General features: G+C 26.5%; 1 protein-coding gene across 1 annotated transcript; it reads left to right on the forward strand.

The window, feature by feature from the left end:
* Positions 1-12,792: 12,792 nt before the first annotated feature.
* On the forward strand, positions 12,793-15,028 carry LOC129615352 (maltase A3-like). The gene is given in 7 exon segments (XM_055530508.1): positions 12,793-12,963; positions 13,043-13,386; positions 13,459-13,841; positions 13,897-14,095; positions 14,174-14,625; positions 14,684-14,827; positions 14,893-15,028. Coding segments are annotated over 7 exon segments (1,755 nt in total). The 5' UTR covers positions 12,793-12,803; the 3' UTR covers positions 14,966-15,028.
* Positions 15,029-17,808: the final 2,780 nt, after the last annotated feature.

Raw genomic sequence — 17,808 nt, forward strand, 5'->3', positions numbered from 1 at the left:
TTTCATCAATCTGACTTTATTATTTTTCCAAATATTTAAAATTAGCTTCTGGAGTTGTATGGCAAGTACCCGAACCTGTCAAGCAATTCCTCTAAAACTTCACAAATATATCTGATCTATAATCGGACATCCAACTGCCAAGTTTCATGAATCTGACTTTATTATTTTTCCAAATATTTAAAATTAGCTTCTGGAGTTGTATGGCAGGTACCCGAACCTGTAAAGCAATTCCTCTAAAACTTCAGAAGTATATTTGACCTATAATTGGACACATGACTGCCAAGTTTCATGAATCTGACTTTATTATTTTGCCGAATATAAAAAATTTGCTGTTGGAGTTGTATGGCAGCCACCCGAACCGGTTCAGCTATCCCATTATAATTTTTAGAGCATGTGTAGAATATAATTGTATACACATGTATACAAAGTTTTATATTTATAGCTTTATTAGTTTTTGAAATATTTAAAATAAACTCTTTGAGTTGTATGGCAGCTACCCGAACCCGTTGTCCGAATTAGTCCAATAACAATAGGGCTCGTCCTTGGCACAAAAGAAAAAACTTGTGAAAGTTTGGTGTCGATTGCATTATTCGTTTTTGAGTTATCGTGCGAACGGACTCAAGTAGTTACAAACTCCATACCAAAGTTAATATACCCTTCACGAAGTGCAGGGTATAAAAAGATAAAGAAAAGTTTAGGTGGATTTTTTATAGAAAAAAAAAGCGGACAATCAGAAAACACAAGGAATTAAAAAAAAAATATTTTTTTAATGTTAATAAAGAAAAAAAAATTTAAAACAAATTACACGCTTTCATCACAAAATACGCTTTTTTTTTTACGATATTATCAAAAGAAAAATGTGATTATCCTTGAATGAAATAAAAAAAAATAAAAAAAAACATTCACTTTGCATTTTTATATTCTTTCTCTACGCTCTTTATTATATTTTTCTTTTACATTTAAATATCAACACACATTCGTTCTAGCGTATACGATGAGTTGTCTTTAACATGACATAAGTTAACGTTATTTTTTGTTTTTTTAAATATATGCCATATCATTTTGAATAATGGTGAAAAAATAATATAAAATATAATAAAAGTAGAAATAGAGAACACAATTATTTTAGCGTTCAGAAAAATAAACCAAACCATTTACTAAAAAAAAAACCGTTTTTGTTATATAAGAGATCTTTTATCTTTGCAAATGTAGGCAGTGACATGATTATTATTCCTTTATCAGTTCAACAACAAAAAAAATTCTCAAAGTCAAACGTTCTTGTACATTTTATGCATTTGAAATTCTTTACAAACAAATTGATCAAATTAGATAAACTAAAGTCGGATATGTAAGATGGTTTTTGAGAATTTCAAGAGCTTCTAAAGATAAAAATATGGAAATGACAACGGAAATATTAGAAATATTTCAAAAGTGATGTAAGAATATAAAAATATTTATTTAAATTACAGAAAAAATCCTGCAGGAATAAATGTAAATAAGATTACGATAAATTAAAACTTATTTGTAATGTGAGAATTTTTAATTAAATATGCTTATTTGATACCCTTTGAGGAATCAAAATCGTTAGTAATTTCAAGATTCGGACAGCAACATGAGACTCAAGCTCGATAAAATTGCAATCTACGTTTCAGAAGCAGGAAATGATAATGCAAAAAATTTAATGAATGCAATGAGAAATAAAGTCTTTAAGAGATGATTGTAAAATAGTGGTACTGAATACGACGGTAATTCCAAATTAATGGAAAAACCATATGAGCTGAATTTCATCTAATTGTATTGAGATTTTCGTTTTCTTGAAATTTTTTGTGTTTCATTGAATTAAGTTGAATTTCGTGGAAATTTTTAAATTTGTGATTTGGAATTGTATTGTATTATTTTGAGCTGCAAAACTAGAAAATATATGTTATTTAATTGATAAATATATTACCATCTTTATAATTAAAAAAAAAATATGAGAAATTTTTAAATAATATAAGCCAAACAATAAGTTTTTGGAAATATTTTGTTTTTATCACTTTTCCAAAAAAAAAAAATTTGAAAAAACGTGCTTACTAGTTTCACTCTGTCCGCACTTCCGTCCGTCTGTCCGTATTTCTGTTCACATAATTTTTACATCCTTGAAGATAGAAAACCGAAAATATACATGAATTGGTTTCTTTTTACCGAACTTAATTCCGTAGAAGAAAATTTTTATCTATCTCTAAAAGTTATTGCCCCTTAAAAACCTAAAAATACCAATTTTGAAAAAATACTATTTATTGTAACGAGGCCGCAAACACTTTTTAAATTCTGTATACGCAGAAAAATAGTGGTCAGTTTTTTCTACCGTAACATAACCTTGTTGACATTTAAAAAAAACAAAATTACTGTTAAAATGAACCATTATCTAAAATCCGTTTTTTTTTTCAAATTTTTGTCATAGTTTTTCTTCTACACGATTAGCTATAGTAGTCTTAATTTCAGCTACTAATAGACCGTTCATTTTGCTGAAAGAAAATTTTGTTCTCTTAAGTTATCGTACCCCGAAATTTGTAAAAGTTGATTTTTTAGCGCTATTTCTGAAATTGCAAGCATTTCCAAATTTCTAAAATTGCAGAATTCTAACAATAAATATGCTAACAAAAAAATATAATTATTTTTCTTAACTGAACCATGCAATTCAACCATTATGTTAATGCTTCTTTCAATTTCTTTTCGCTCATCCTAAATGTATGCAAAAGTTTTATATATAATTTGGTATATCAATTAATCTAATTTAAATTATTGTAGTGGATTGCTTTTACAAGCAGGATTTTCACTTTTTCAAGGGAGAGGTGCTTCCTTATAAACCATAGGTTTTGCCTAACTTTATACTAAATAATTTTAACAATTAAATTCTTGTTCTCTAATTTTAAATTAATTTCTAATTTTAGTTTTGTTTCTAGTCCCCGTTTCGCCACTTTATTGTAAATTATACTTTCAGGTCTTCAATACCATATAATTAATTTTCTTTGTGGGAAAGTAAAATAAATTTTATTAATTTAGAATAAACAATTTAGAATTAATAAAATTTTATATTAAAATTTGGCATGCTTTGTAAAAATTCTAGTTTTTAATTTAATTTAGAATACAAAATGTCATCCTTGCATTAATAAAATAATGCTTTTAAGGGAACTTTCGTTTAACAGAAAATGTAGTTTTCCTTTATTAAAATCTATTATACACAATTCTGTTATATTTCAAAACACGTGAAGTATTTAAATTTGATTAAGTTTTTAGGAAGATTTTAAGAAACACGAACTTAGAATATGAAAAAAGAACATAAATAGAAAATATAAATTCTAAAAGAAAAAAGGATATTACAACATTTTGTGAAACATTGTTAAAAGTCAAAAAAGGAATAAAAGGATAAAATATACAAGCTTTTTTTTTTTGAATTTCTATTTTATTAAATTACTTTTAGATCTTTTTCTATCTCGTTCTCTCTCTTTCTCTCTCAATCTTTATATTTCCTCATCTATCTTAGTAATATGGCGTTTTTCAATTTTACAAGAATCATTATCTTATAGCTTTTATAAGGAACGTGTAACCCATTTTAAGAGAAAACATTTCCTTAAAATATCCTTAGAAATAACTGAATTAAATAAAATAAAAAGAAAATAAAAAATATTTTATAAAAACTAAATCAAATAAAATGAAAATAATATGTGAATACATTTTATTCTCTATCTTAGTTTCATTCCTTAGAGGAATGCGATAACTTCAAAAAATATGAAAAACAAAATAAAATGTAATTTAATATCCTGTGATGGAGAACATGACGAATAATTTGTGATGGAAAATATGTAATTTAGTTTTTTACCATTTATTTTGCTTTCGTTTTTCTTTTTTTTTTTTGTTGTTTTTATATCAACAGGATATTATATGGAAATAAAGGTCAAACTAATGTTATTTGCACATTTTTGTTCCTAATATATAGAATAAAAAAAAAAATATGAAGAAAGAAAATGAATAAAATGAAAACATAAAAAAGAAAAATGACAAAAATAAAATGATTATTTTTTGATGTCCTTTTTATTATATACGAGTAGCATATAGTTCTAAAAATATTTCACGTATTAACTTTATAGTGCTGTGCAGGCTACTCAAAAAGTTTCTAATCAAATACAAGTGTTCGAAAGATATTAGAATTTTTTGAAATTTTGTGTACGAATTTTATTCCTCATTGCGCCGTGCCGTGAGAAATACAATATTATCCAAGCAATTTTCGTCAATATTGTTACAATGCTTCTAGTGCTCTGCAAATATTGTACTTGAAACTCAACCAGTAATAATAATATTAGAGAAAATTTTAATTAGTATTCTTATAATTTAGTTATCGCTTTGATTGTGATAGAATTTCAAAGTATTAGGACATGAGATCTCTTTTAGTTTCATCTAAAATAAAGAATTCGTGAAAAGACTGGTAAATATTGTTAAAAATAATTAGAAAAGATGAATTTATTGACTCAATTAAACAAAATAAAATTATTTAAAATTATTTTAGTGTCCTACAATGAACGATCTTATAATTGTTTAGAAACACTAGAGCGTAATAATACAATAACAGCTACATCTGGGATAAATTCTTTCGTAGCTGTTGATTTGGATTATTATAAGAAATTATATTAGAACTTCCCATTTCGAACATAGCTATTGAAATTCCCGTTAAGTTCGAAAAACGGGCGATTTATAAGAAAAACAAGAAGTGAAAGCTAATCCGGCTTGTAAATTTGATCCTCTAATTCAATGTAATTGATCTAAAAACAATTTTTAAATGTTGTTTGTTGGAATTACTCGATTTCTTTATTTTGCAATTTGATGCTGCCAAATTTTCGTGCGAATTTCTTCGAAAAAGAAAAACTTTTTAATCACTAGAACTCAATTTGTTTTTATTCTTTAGAGATAATAGAGTTCAGCTTATTAACGTTCGTCTTGTATTCAAAATTTTTTGATTGTTTGGCAAGCAAATCTAAAAACCTTCGAATGTATTGTAGTTTAGAACAAAAAGTAGAGATAATGCATGATATGCCGGTTGTTATTTTGAACTAATGTATTCTCTATATTATAAAGAAAATGAAATTTATTAAAAACAGTAAGAAACTATTAAAGACGTGACTCAAGCAAATTTCATTTTTTTCCCTTCTATATACATTATTTTGCTTTTATATTCATTTACTTTCTAGTTCCATTATCGATTCAGTTATTAAGAACGTCATTTTTGTAATGTGTACAATGTTATTTTATAATGTAGGGAAAATCGAATGTACCATTAGGGATACTTTGTATTGAGTTTTTAAAAATTATGATTTTTTATTTCAGTTTATTACTTATAGATCACGTTGTAGGATGTGTAATTTCTTTTAGTTTAGAATAAATTCCATTATATAAGACTTCAATATTTTATACCACTTGATTGAGACAGCATATTGGAAAAAAAAATTGTGTTAATTATATTTTTATTTGCATACAGTATGAATTTGGTACAGCAACAAGTTTTGAGCTCTTTAGTAGACTTAGATTAGGGTGATTGCAAACTTAACTTGCATTTAGAAAAAAAAGCAAATCCAATGTTTCCCAATATAGTTGAGGTTGTATTCCTTTTCAAAACTTAATAGCAAATTAATGGTTGATTTTAAAGCAGAATTAAAATTGCTTGAAATCGTAATTTTTATGGCGTATTGGTATAACGCCTTTTTTAAATTATATTTGAAATCATTTCACAAGCTTTCACTTAGTTTTAGATTTACTCATAAAAATTAATATTTTAAGAAATAAGATTAAAATTTTCGTTATTATATTGTAATTGGTGCCGCATTCATTTGCAATTTTTAATATGTTCAGGAGAAATAAAAAATGATTTAGTTAACACCACATCTGAGTGCAGATTTCCAATATTTTCACAATAACATTTTAATTCAGATACATCGTGCCACATGTAAAAATTTTTGTTATGGTAGTTGTGCAAGTATTTTTTATATTTAATTTAATAACACGAAACCTAGCCTAATATTAATTTATCAAAACATCAACTTCAATTTATTGCTTTATTATTTCTTTTTATACACGTACGAACTTTTGTTCGAAGGGTATAATAATTTTGCCCTCTCGTTTATAACGCTAAGAAATAATGGTCTGGCATTGGAATCAAGTATATGTTCAGTATAGGCTCATCAGCGTCGAGCTCTAAGTTGATTTAACCACGTCTGTCCATCTGGCCGCTTGCCCCTTTGTCCCAGCGATAACCACAAAAATTTATTGAACTAGGTTGATCACATTTTCATAAATGATTTATAATGGCAAATACCAGAATCCTCGTTGATCAAGAAACTGGTGCGGATATCTGCGATACAACTTCGGAATTTATTTTGCTATATCTCAGAAATTATTAAAGTTATGGTATTGAAATTTCGCACAATCGAATATATTGCTTGTTCAAATTGCTTCGCTCCTTCTTGCAGCTCACATACAACTTTATAATGTTGTCGGATCGTATAGCTTAGAAACTATTGAAGCCAAAAAGCTGAAGTTTGGAACAAACGAATTTGGTGATTTGTTCATTATTTTCAGTAAAATTCTTTTTGATTGTTTCGGTTTGTATGTTTACTACCATATATGTATTGAATAGCATTAAACATATAAGAAGAATTATTCGTCCGGGTATCACATAGTTGAGATGGTCAACTATACCTATTCTCGTTTGTACTATATCTAAAATTCATTATTGAAAATGAAATTTACTTGTTAAATTCCCAAACTAAGGTACCTCAAATTTGTAGACACACACAAAAAAAAAACTTTACATTATTTAAACATATCCTTCAAAATTTTGAATATTTTGTGTAGTTAAATAAAAATATTGTTAAAGTTTATTGAGCAGGATAATGTAATATGAATAATGTGAATACGAATACTAACAAAAGATATGAAAATTTTAAATTTTAATAAAGTTTTCAAAAATTTTCCAATTTAAAATTTATTTCTTAGAAATCTTTTTTTTTGTTGGTTTAGTCTCATTTTTGGTTTTAGTTTAGGGTTTTTCTGTTATATAGCAATGTGTGTATTTTATTTTTCTTCCCACAATCAGGAGAACTTGGAAAACTGCAAAAAAAAACAAAATTTTTAAAATTGTTTGCTTGCCTGCCTGACTATATTTTAAGGACCATGAATAATGTTTACACAATTTATAATATAATTTCTCATATCAGGAATTCTGAAAATTTTAAGAATATTTGATTTAGTTAAGGGAATTGAAAAGAAGAAACTATATCCATAAAATTCAAATTTAGTTTATAAGAAAATTATAAGAGGTTACGATACTGATAATATACGTGTTTCATGGAGGATTCAGAATTAAAATATTTTATTTGTTTGCCCCTGCTTTTAAGTTCACTCCCAATTGCTTAATCATTTAGCGCAAATGAAGTGAATCAGTCAATTTGGGATCATATTAAAATTCATGAGATTTTCGACTGGACATTAATAAAAGTCATGTCTATTCTATCGTGCTCTAATTTTTCATGGCTTAAAAATAGCAAAGGTCCGGGTATCAGTCAAGGTTTTCCTCGTAAAATAACTTCATCAGAATTACTTACTCATCATTATTGGTCTCTCAGTTTTCATTATTTTTGTTGCTTATTTTAATTTCCTATTTTTTATTTAATTTTTCTTTATTCTCCTTATTGAGTTTTTGAATTTATTAAAGATAAAATATTTCCAAAGAGTTTCTTTGATACTGTAATGGCTGCAAAATCGCAACCTTTTGTCACCAAATTACGCGAAATCAACTTGGGGGTTTGAAATTTGCAATCAAAATAATTAAAGTATTTAATAGGGAATTTATGATTTTGCTTGGCTTGCACGTGAACCAAAATTTCAAAAGCAAAGTATGGTAAATATCTACTATTTAAATTCCACTTTTTTTATTATAATTGATTTGTCTATTTTCTATAGTGTTTTGCTTGTGGATGATAACAAAAACAGGGGCTCATTTTTTACGTAAGTTGTTCTTTATTCTAAAAAATTCATTTTTTTTCTTTTTGGGCTCTACAATTAACATTGTGTTCAAATTTAATTTTTTATTTAAATTTTGTTGAAAAGAACCCCTTTCTTCTTTCAATTCGTTCCTAAAACTCAAATATAATATTAGTGCATAATTAAACCAAAAAAATCCTTTCTTTGCGGTCGAATAAAGGTTTTTGTTTTACAACTACTAAACTTTTATTCATTTTTAAAGACTTTTAGTTAAGGATTTCGAATTAGAAAATAAAAATATCAAAAATTTTTATGTTTTTTCTTTCTCATTTTATTCCTCAATATCGTATATATAGTTTTCCACTTATTTATCCCTTTTCTTATATAACATCAACATAATTATGTATAAAAATATATATTTTAGGCAAGAAAGAAAAAGGAAGAAAATATTTGAACTATATGTTGAGATAATTTTTGGTAAAGCTTTTATCTATAAAAAGTTATCTAGAAGGCGGAGAACTATACACATAGATAAATAGGAAATCGAAAAAAAAAATGGAAAAAGAAAATCTTTTGATTTCTATTGAGAAAGAAATTGTAGAAATTGTAAAAATGAACATTTTTTCTTCATTGGTTTTTATATAAAAAAAAGGAAACTAAAAACAAAAATTTGTGGTTTCTAACAAAAATTTCAATCTCGAATTTAAATTGGGAAAAGAATAAACATTATACATAGCATTTAGTCGAAAATTATTTTCTACTTTTCTATTGGCAAATGTGATAAAATTATCTCTTGTATACATATATGGTCCTTCAACAAAAATTCTAAAAATATTTTTGTTGCAAATTCTCTTTTGAAAAATTATCTACGATATGCTGTTTTATCTGTCCTTTTGACGATATTTTAACATTTAAGAATTCCAGTAGTATCAAATGAATTTTTGAATTAAAGCGAAATTGTTTATTAAACAAAATTGCTTAAAATACTGTGAGAACAGTTACGTTTTGCGACAATATACCCATGGCATATCTCTATGGCTTACCCGATATCAGAAAAACTAATGTAAAATTTTTGGAAATTAAGTTATTTTTCATTTTAATTACTTTACTTTCCCAACTGTGAATAGTAAAATACAAACTTTCAAATAAATACACCAAAAGACTGACAATGTAAGTATGTGTACTTATACTAAGTACTTATACTATATAAAAGTAAATTGTTTAATCCGGTAATAATTTTACTAAAAATGCATAAAAATATTTTGAACAGGAAGTCTCGAACTTTTTCTCAGTTAGAGTTTTAAAAATTTTTCGCTGAATAGCTGAACTTTTAGGAGAGTTTCTAGAGTCAAATATATAAAATTATATTGTTCTATATCGAATTTACCAATGTTGGGTTTTGTGCAAAACATACCTTTCTTAATTTTGTTATCCAAGATTAATTGATATTATTCTTATAGCGAAAATTCTATATTAAGATGTAAAAATTTCCTAAAAGTATGCAATATACTTCAATTATTTGCAATTGTTAGACCCAAAGTGTTTTAGGCAACTTTCAATTAATTTCAGATTATTTTTTTTTCTTGAGAACAATTTTAGTATTTCGAATTTTGTAAAAAAAAAACCAAAACTTTGATTTTTATTTTGAAAATTTCATTTTAGTTCCAAAAATTCGCTTTAGTTTTTTATTTTTTTCTTTATTTTTGTTTAGAAAAGAGAAACGATCAGATATACTAATATTTTTCAACTCTTATATTTGAAAAGTTAGATAAAGGAGTTTTTCTTTACTTTTGTGTTTTTTTTTGGTTTTCTATTTCTGGTATATGCAATTTTTCCCATACAATAACTTATGCTTTTTTTTTCTTTGAAATAGGCCCGAGGATAACTGAAAAGGGATTTCGATATGATGATAAAACTTGTATACTATAGATATAAATAAGAGAGAATAATTTATAAACTGAAATATAGAGATTTTTAAGAATGTCGAACATGAAAATAAGTAATTTTCAAATTCCCGATGTAAATAAATTTTAAGTTTTTTTTCGTGTTTTCTTTTATACACACATGTGTGGTAATTAGAATTCAGATTTACACATTGTGAAGCAACGGACCATTTTAGTTCCTTTTATTTTTTTCTTTTTGTATTCTCTGCATAGATAAATACAAAAACTTTTGAAAAAATGATAAAAGTTAACTAAAATATAATGATAATAGAAAGTTGTTAAACGTTATTTGAAAATAGAAGATTAAAATGAGAATAAGCAATTCTTGTTAAGTGAAAATTGTATGGTAACCGCGAAGATATGTGAATTGAAAAGATTGGATTTTAATTTTTTCAAATGAAAGGAATATTACGGAAAAAAATTTTAATCTTGTTTTAAAATTAAGGACACCACTAACATTGTTGCAGTGAATAAATTTACGATGTAAGTAGTTGTAACATTGATGAGAATAATCGATTTTTAGAATGACGAAAAAGACGAATTTTTAGTATTTTACAATAGATTGATAGATAAATCCAAACATTAACTCTTTTCATCCAAAATTCATAGTTAATTGAAACTCTATATTTTGTAATTGTACTCTGTTCTTTCAAATCAAACGTTTACTGAATGGATCAATTACTCTGAAAACAATAACTTATTTTGACGTGCGTAAACGGCAAGAATCATTTATTACAAACTTTAAATTTTTTCGGAATATAGAAAATTTTTCAATGAAATTGTCTGTTCTTAAAAGCAGCTCTTACAATAAATCTTCTCTTCGGTCCTTTAATGCAATATTTTAAGGTCTTACCTTGGGCAAACACCGTTCAATATTACGGTCTTTGATGCGGTGAAGTCTGGATACTCATCAAATTTTACATCAAATTCCACGTGATTGTTAAATTGTTTGTAAGTACATATCGCGCCATTCTATTTAAATTAAGTTTTAGTTTAATGCATACCATTTGGCTGTGCCATAAAAAATCGATTGACGTTGATTAAAACCTGTCGCTGGCGATAACAGTTTACCTTTTCTTATTCTAATTTTAGCAATTGTGCGTTACCATATACTATGTTCCTTTTATTAGATGTAAAGATCATTCCTAAACAACTTTCATATTTATTTTGCTTCATTCAATATTGGAAATTTTGTTTATTAATGCCGCGTTTTTGAACGTTTCTGTGATAAAAATGTGTCATTTGCTGAATAAAGTTAGAAAAGATAAACTGGTCTTTCACTTCAGATAGGCCACGCGGATAGTAAGAAGTACGGAATAATCCTATTGAAAAACATTTTAAGATATTACGAAAGTAAATATTGAATGAATACAACGAATGCTACGGTGAAAATTTCACAGAAATTTTTTCATTTACAAAATATTCAAATTATTTTATAGAATCTTATATATTCTTCTACATGAGTTGATTTTACATTTTATTATGTAAGTTTTTATTATTTTCTATTTACTCTTATTTAATAATTGTTTTGAATATAATGTACATGTAGGACTTTATTATTCAGGCTTCAGAAAATCTTACTGTATAGTTTAAAGATAGAAAGATGGGAAAAACTTTTAATGTATGCGTGTATAATTTAAAAAACTTTACAAAACTTTGAATAATGTAATTGGTCGCGTAATATTCCTCATAGACAAAGGTTATTCATCCATAATGGTATTTTATTATTACATAAGTTTTAACGGCAGATGAGGATGATACGGTAAATATGGTAAGTTAGAAACTATGGTTTTAATGGATTATGAATGACATAAAATATATTGTGTAAAGGTTCTCATAGTTATAATATACTAGAACCTGCGCTTGCCTTTGGGTTATTGATTTTTTCATCGAATTTCTAAACTCTTTCATGTTAGAAAAACTTATAGTTTATTTTCCAAGTTATTACATTTTAATTTTTCCAAGCCAGTTAACTTTGATTTATTTAGTATTACTAACTAACGTATAGCAATAATTTGGAAATATTCTCAATTTTTGCAAGAATTTGAATATTGCCAAATCAGCAGTTTTTTTCGAAAATTTTGAGAATAAAAAAAACATGAGAAGCATTTGAATAATTTTTGGAGAATACGCGAAATTTTTATTTCCCTTACACTTAGGAAAGAAGCATGCATAGTATGTGTCTACAAGTATTTCAACTGTACAAAACTATTAATGATAAAATGATAACAATTTATCAGAATCGACAGTGTGCGTTTTATTTGCTCACTGTTTATTTTTTACAAAATAAGTACATGAAACATTAAAAACACATGTTTTGGTTGCAGTAGCTTAACATTATCTGTTTAAATTGCAAATATTTTCCTTTCCAATTAGGCATGTTTAATTTGCACGGTATTGCCAGTAACTGTTGTGATTTTTATTGCAGGCTTATTTTTTTTTCGATTTTACTACTTCAGAGCGAAAATATTAAAAGAAGTCCGTCTGTTTTTTGTGATTTGCAGCAAATTAATAATTCCATTTTCTTTTTCCAACCATTTGTTTTAGGTTAACTCATCACTTAATATAATAGAATAATACAGAGTAATATTTCCAAGCGAAAAACATTATAAAAAAAAACATTAAGCTTATGTTTAGCAAGTAAGGTAGATTACGTTGGTAATACGACCACTTCAACTTCATGATACACTTGGGAGGCAATGATTTCGACAAACATAATGTACAAAAATATTGCAATATTTGAATAACGATAACTTCTGGTTTTTATCATTCTATAATGTAATTGTGATATAAGTAGGCAAAGATTGTTTATACGATATTCATTTGTCAATTGTAATTAGTGTAGTGATGAAAGGTTTAATCTTTATTGGAGTTATACATTTTATGTTATGCTGCCCAATCACCGCAGATTGGTGGAAAAATGGAAATTTTTATCAAATTTATCCACGTTCATTTCAATCATCTAGTGATGGAAATTCTAAAAATACCGGAATGGGTGACCTTAATGGTTTGTTCTTAATATATTTTTAAACTTTTTTGCAATATTTGATTTTTATGACAAAATACTTTTATTTTTCCTTAAACAGGAATAATTTCTCGTCTTCAATATTTGAAAGAAATTGGAATAACTGCAGCATGGCTTTCTCCAATTTTTACATCACCAATGGCCGATTCAGGATATGATATAAAAAATTTTACTGAAATCGATTATCGCTTTGGAAGTATGCAAGATTTTGAAAGGCTCTTGAAACGTGCCAAAGAACTTAATATTAAGATTATATTAGATTTTGTGCCAAATCATACAAGTATAACATCTACATGGTTCGAAAAATGAGTTGCAAAAATTTCACCATATTCAGATTTTTATGTTTGGCATGAAGGGTATGAAGACCCAAATAATAAAACTAATAGATTACCGCCCTCAAATTGGGTATAATTTTGCCTTCATTAATATTTTGATTACAGATACTTAAATAAAAATTTTGAATAATAATTCTTACAGATAAGTCAATTTCGTAAAAGCGCTTGGTTTTGGAACAAAGAACGAAAAGCATTTTATTTACATCAGTTTGCACCGCAACAACCTGATTTAAATTACAGAAATCGAGAAGTTCATAAAGCTATGAAAGATGTTTTAGAGTTTTGGCTGAAAAAAGGTGTAGATGGATTCCGGATAGATGCAGTTCCCTATATTTATGAAGCTGATCCGAAAAAATTTGATGGAAAGTACCCGGATGAAAAAAGAAATGAAACAGTTAATGATCCTGACGATTATGATTATCTAATTCACGATTATACTGTAGATCAACCAGAAAATTTAGAATTGCTGTACGAATGGAGAGAAATTCTTGATAACTACACAAAGAAATTTGGTGGTGACGAGAAGTATTACAGGGTTTTCTAATTTCTAATGGCCAATAATCAAATTTTTATTTTATAGAGTACTAATGGCTGAGACTTATTCACCATTTGATATTGTCATGAAATATTATGGTACACCAAAAGTTCCAGGAGTTCATATTCCATTTAATTTTCTGATAATAAAAGACTTGAATTATAATTCGACAGCCAAAGATTATGCTAACACTATTAATACATGGCTTTCTCAAATGGATGGCTTTCGTGTTCCAAACTGGGTAGTAAGTATTAACTCTAAAATTTTATTACGCTAAAATTTTTACCTATTTGGCGATGTGGATTTTGTCATATATTTTAAGCTTGGAAATCATGATAAAAATCGTGTCGGGACCAGAATGGGATATGATCGTATCGATTTATTGAATATTATTATAGCTACACTACCAGGTATTTCTGTAACATATCAAGGAGAAGAAATTGGTATGACTGATGTATGGATATCATGGAAAGATACTGTTGATCCATGGGCATGTAACTCAAATCCAGAAATATATCAAAAAATTTCAAGAGATCCAGCTCGTACTCCTTTCCAATGGAACGATAATGAGAATGCCGGATTTATAAAAGGTAAAACAATCTGGTTACCAGTTGCAAAAAATTATACTATAGTTAATGTGAAACGACAACGTCAGATTGTCAGAAGTCATTTGAATGTTTATAAAGATTTAATGCGATTAAGAAAACTTAATGTATTTAAGAAGGGTTCAGCAAAAGTTTTAGCTATCGGAAAGAATACTTTAGCAATATTAAGGTAACTGCCATCAATTCTTTTTAATACAGTTTTAATTTCTTGTAAACAATATTTTCAGAAGTTTGAATAAAGTTGAAAAATATATTGTTTTATTAAATATTGGAGATGATGTCGAAGAATTAGATATCAATAAAATTTTCGAAGGCATTCCTGAGAAATTAACTTATGTTTTAACTACAAGCAGATCAGCACAAAAATATGGGTAATAGGTTTTTTCATTCTTGTTGCAGTGTTTAAAAATTTTTTAATAAACTTAATTTCTTTTAGATCACAAATTAGTAGCAAAGGTTTCGTATTATTACCTAAAGAAGGAGTTATTTTGAAATCCGGTCCTATCTAATATTATTACGTATATTATTGCATATTACGTTATTATTAAATAAAACTATGATCAGAAACTGAAGTTTATATTTTAAATAGGACCTATATCGAGTACAGCACGCCAGCGTTTTAAGTTTTTCATGTTTATTAAAGACAGGATAGTGTAAAATAAGGTGCGAATAGTGAATTCAATTTCCGTCACTGTAAATTTTATATTATTTTCAAAAACATGTACATATATTTTTGTAAAGTGTCAATATTGCAATTGCTGTTAAATCAATTAAAAAAAAATAGTAAAATTGCATAGACTTTATAGAAAACGGCTCTTTTGTTCCGAAAAATTAAAATTTCATTCTTTTTGATGTGTTCATCGACGTGTGGTCCAATAAAATAAAATTTAATATTTTCTTTTTAATAATTTTACATTGAACACGCTTAAATAAACTCTTTTATTTTCTAAAACTTAATATTTTACAACGCTATATTATGTATGAGTGTGTGTAAAGTTTTTAGCGCTGGTGTCAATCAAACAATTTCGTTACCGTTTTTCTTTACAAAATTTTTAGTAAAAACAAAAGGTTAGCCAAACATTCTGTCCAATTGAATGACTTGTGATAGTTTTCTTACTTTTTTGTTTTTAGTTTTTTTCCCCTATAACACTGTGGTCGCTCTCAATTATTTTAGACATTATAAAACATAGGTCAGTCACTTTCATATTATATTAATAATATAGGCCCTAAAAATTTTATATTGTATTTGGTTTCTTTGTTGATGCGGAAAATTCCAAAAAAAGCAAGAATAGAAATTTATCTAGATGTTTATGTTTGTGTATAGTTTGTGCAATATGGTTGTTTGCTTTTATTTTTAGATCAGTTTATTTGAAATATGTTGAAGAAACTCAGTTGAAATTTGGAACGTATTACCAAATAAATTTTTTTTTTATTTCTGGTTTGGTTTTTTTTTTTCATAAACAGAAACTGAAAAAAAAATTTTTAATTTCTAAAGGATTATACTCGTATTTTATGATTTTTATATTTCTGGTTATGTACTGGTAAGAGAGAACTGAGCTGATTTAGTAGCACTACTTGAAATTGCAATAAAATTTCAAATAAAATAGGACGACGTTGCATAAATTTTGATAATTTTAGTTTTTATTTCTTTTTTTGAAAAAAAAAAAAATTTTTTTTCGTTAAAAAAAGCTAAAAGCAAAAATTTTTTTTCTCCATTCAACTGAATTTATAAATGTTACAAATTATATATACATACAAGATGTATCAAAATGAGTTCCAGATTTAGTATAAAAAATATAATTTTAAAAAAATTGCATACAATAAGGCGGTTACCGAAATGGTATGTTAAATACCCCAAAATTCTGTAGGTACAAAACATGCACATAAATATGTAATAGAAAATTTAAAATTGTAAAAATTTCAAAATAAGATTTTTCTTTGTAAAAACTGTAATATTGCCGTAGCTTGAACTTGAATATAGAAGATTATTTCAAAATTAAGTGAGACAAAGCTTAGTGGTTTTAAAGGTAGCATTAAACTGGCTTATCAAATTTTAAATTTTTAAAATAAAATCAGCCCATTTGTCTGTTCGTTTATAAAACTTCTACACTTGTTATACTTACACAATCTATAGAAAAACGAAATTTTGTATATACTCGTATGTGTATAAACTTTAGAGAAAGCAGCTTTTAAAGCGCAGAAAGAACGAGTTTTTGTCACATTTATTGCTTAAACCGAAAATAAGTTCATAAATGCGAAGAATGCGGAAATATGAAGATTTATTTCTGGTATCCTAAAAATCAGAGATACCGCAGGTTGCTAAATGAACAGAAACTATTAATTTTCATAAAAGTAATAATAAAACAGTACAGATATTCGAAAAATAAACTAATTTTGTGCCCTAATTAAATTAAAAAAATTTAATTGTAATGTAAGATTGCAGGATTTTTGTTTAAAATTAGAACTTTGAATTTTCTCCGAAATGTATGTTATGTAAAAAATTATTAGAAAATCATTTCAATTGAACTTTGAAATCTGAACAAGATGACAAAGCCTCAGATTATCTTCAGATTTTGAAAAATCACAAAATTCTATTAGTACATTTTCTTCTCACCTTGCCAAAATAATAAAAAATTGTTATTTTTCAGAACAAAAAAAAATATTATAACAGTCGCATTTAAAATTTTTTTTCTTTTCTTTACACTAAGGGAGTTGTAGATAAAAAAATGCGAAACAAAAATATCTACAGTGCTAGTGAGACAAAAAGAGAGAGAAAGAGTGAAAATAAAAGATAATAAGAGAGAAAATAGTGAATAACGACATACATTGCCGTTCAAATTAAGTCAAAAGTCCATTGAAGCTCTATAAAGTTACAAAATGACTATGCAAGTGATGGGTAAAACTTTTGGCTGACATAAAAACATAAAATTTATGACAGAAATGTTTTGCGAAACACAAAAAAAAAAAAAACGAAGAGGGAAAATGCCAGTTTTAGGATTATTTTTGTGTTTAAAACTTTTAATTTTTTATCGGTTGAACAGTTTTAAGGGTAGTAAAAGAAGAAAAAATAATTTATTTATAAAATTTTTTTTTTTAGTTTTTGTTATACGAGTTGAAAATAACTTTAGTCGCTGAAGAGCATAACTGCAACAAAAAGTGAGGTTATATGTAAATTTTTATTTTTTTTTGTGCATTCATACAAGTTGAGTATTTTTTTTTTACCTTTGCCTTTGATAATTTAAATATGAACGCAGGTAAAGTCCTTCCTACATATATCTACATAATATTTTTATGCATGATAATAAAAATGACCTCGTGACAAATGTGGTTAATTTGTTCTCTCCTTTTTTTT

This window comes from Condylostylus longicornis, unplaced genomic scaffold (genome assembly GCF_029603195.1).
Source record: "Condylostylus longicornis isolate FDR11 unplaced genomic scaffold, ASM2960319v2 ptg000135l, whole genome shotgun sequence".
Lineage (NCBI taxonomy): Eukaryota > Metazoa > Arthropoda > Insecta > Diptera > Dolichopodidae > Condylostylus > Condylostylus longicornis.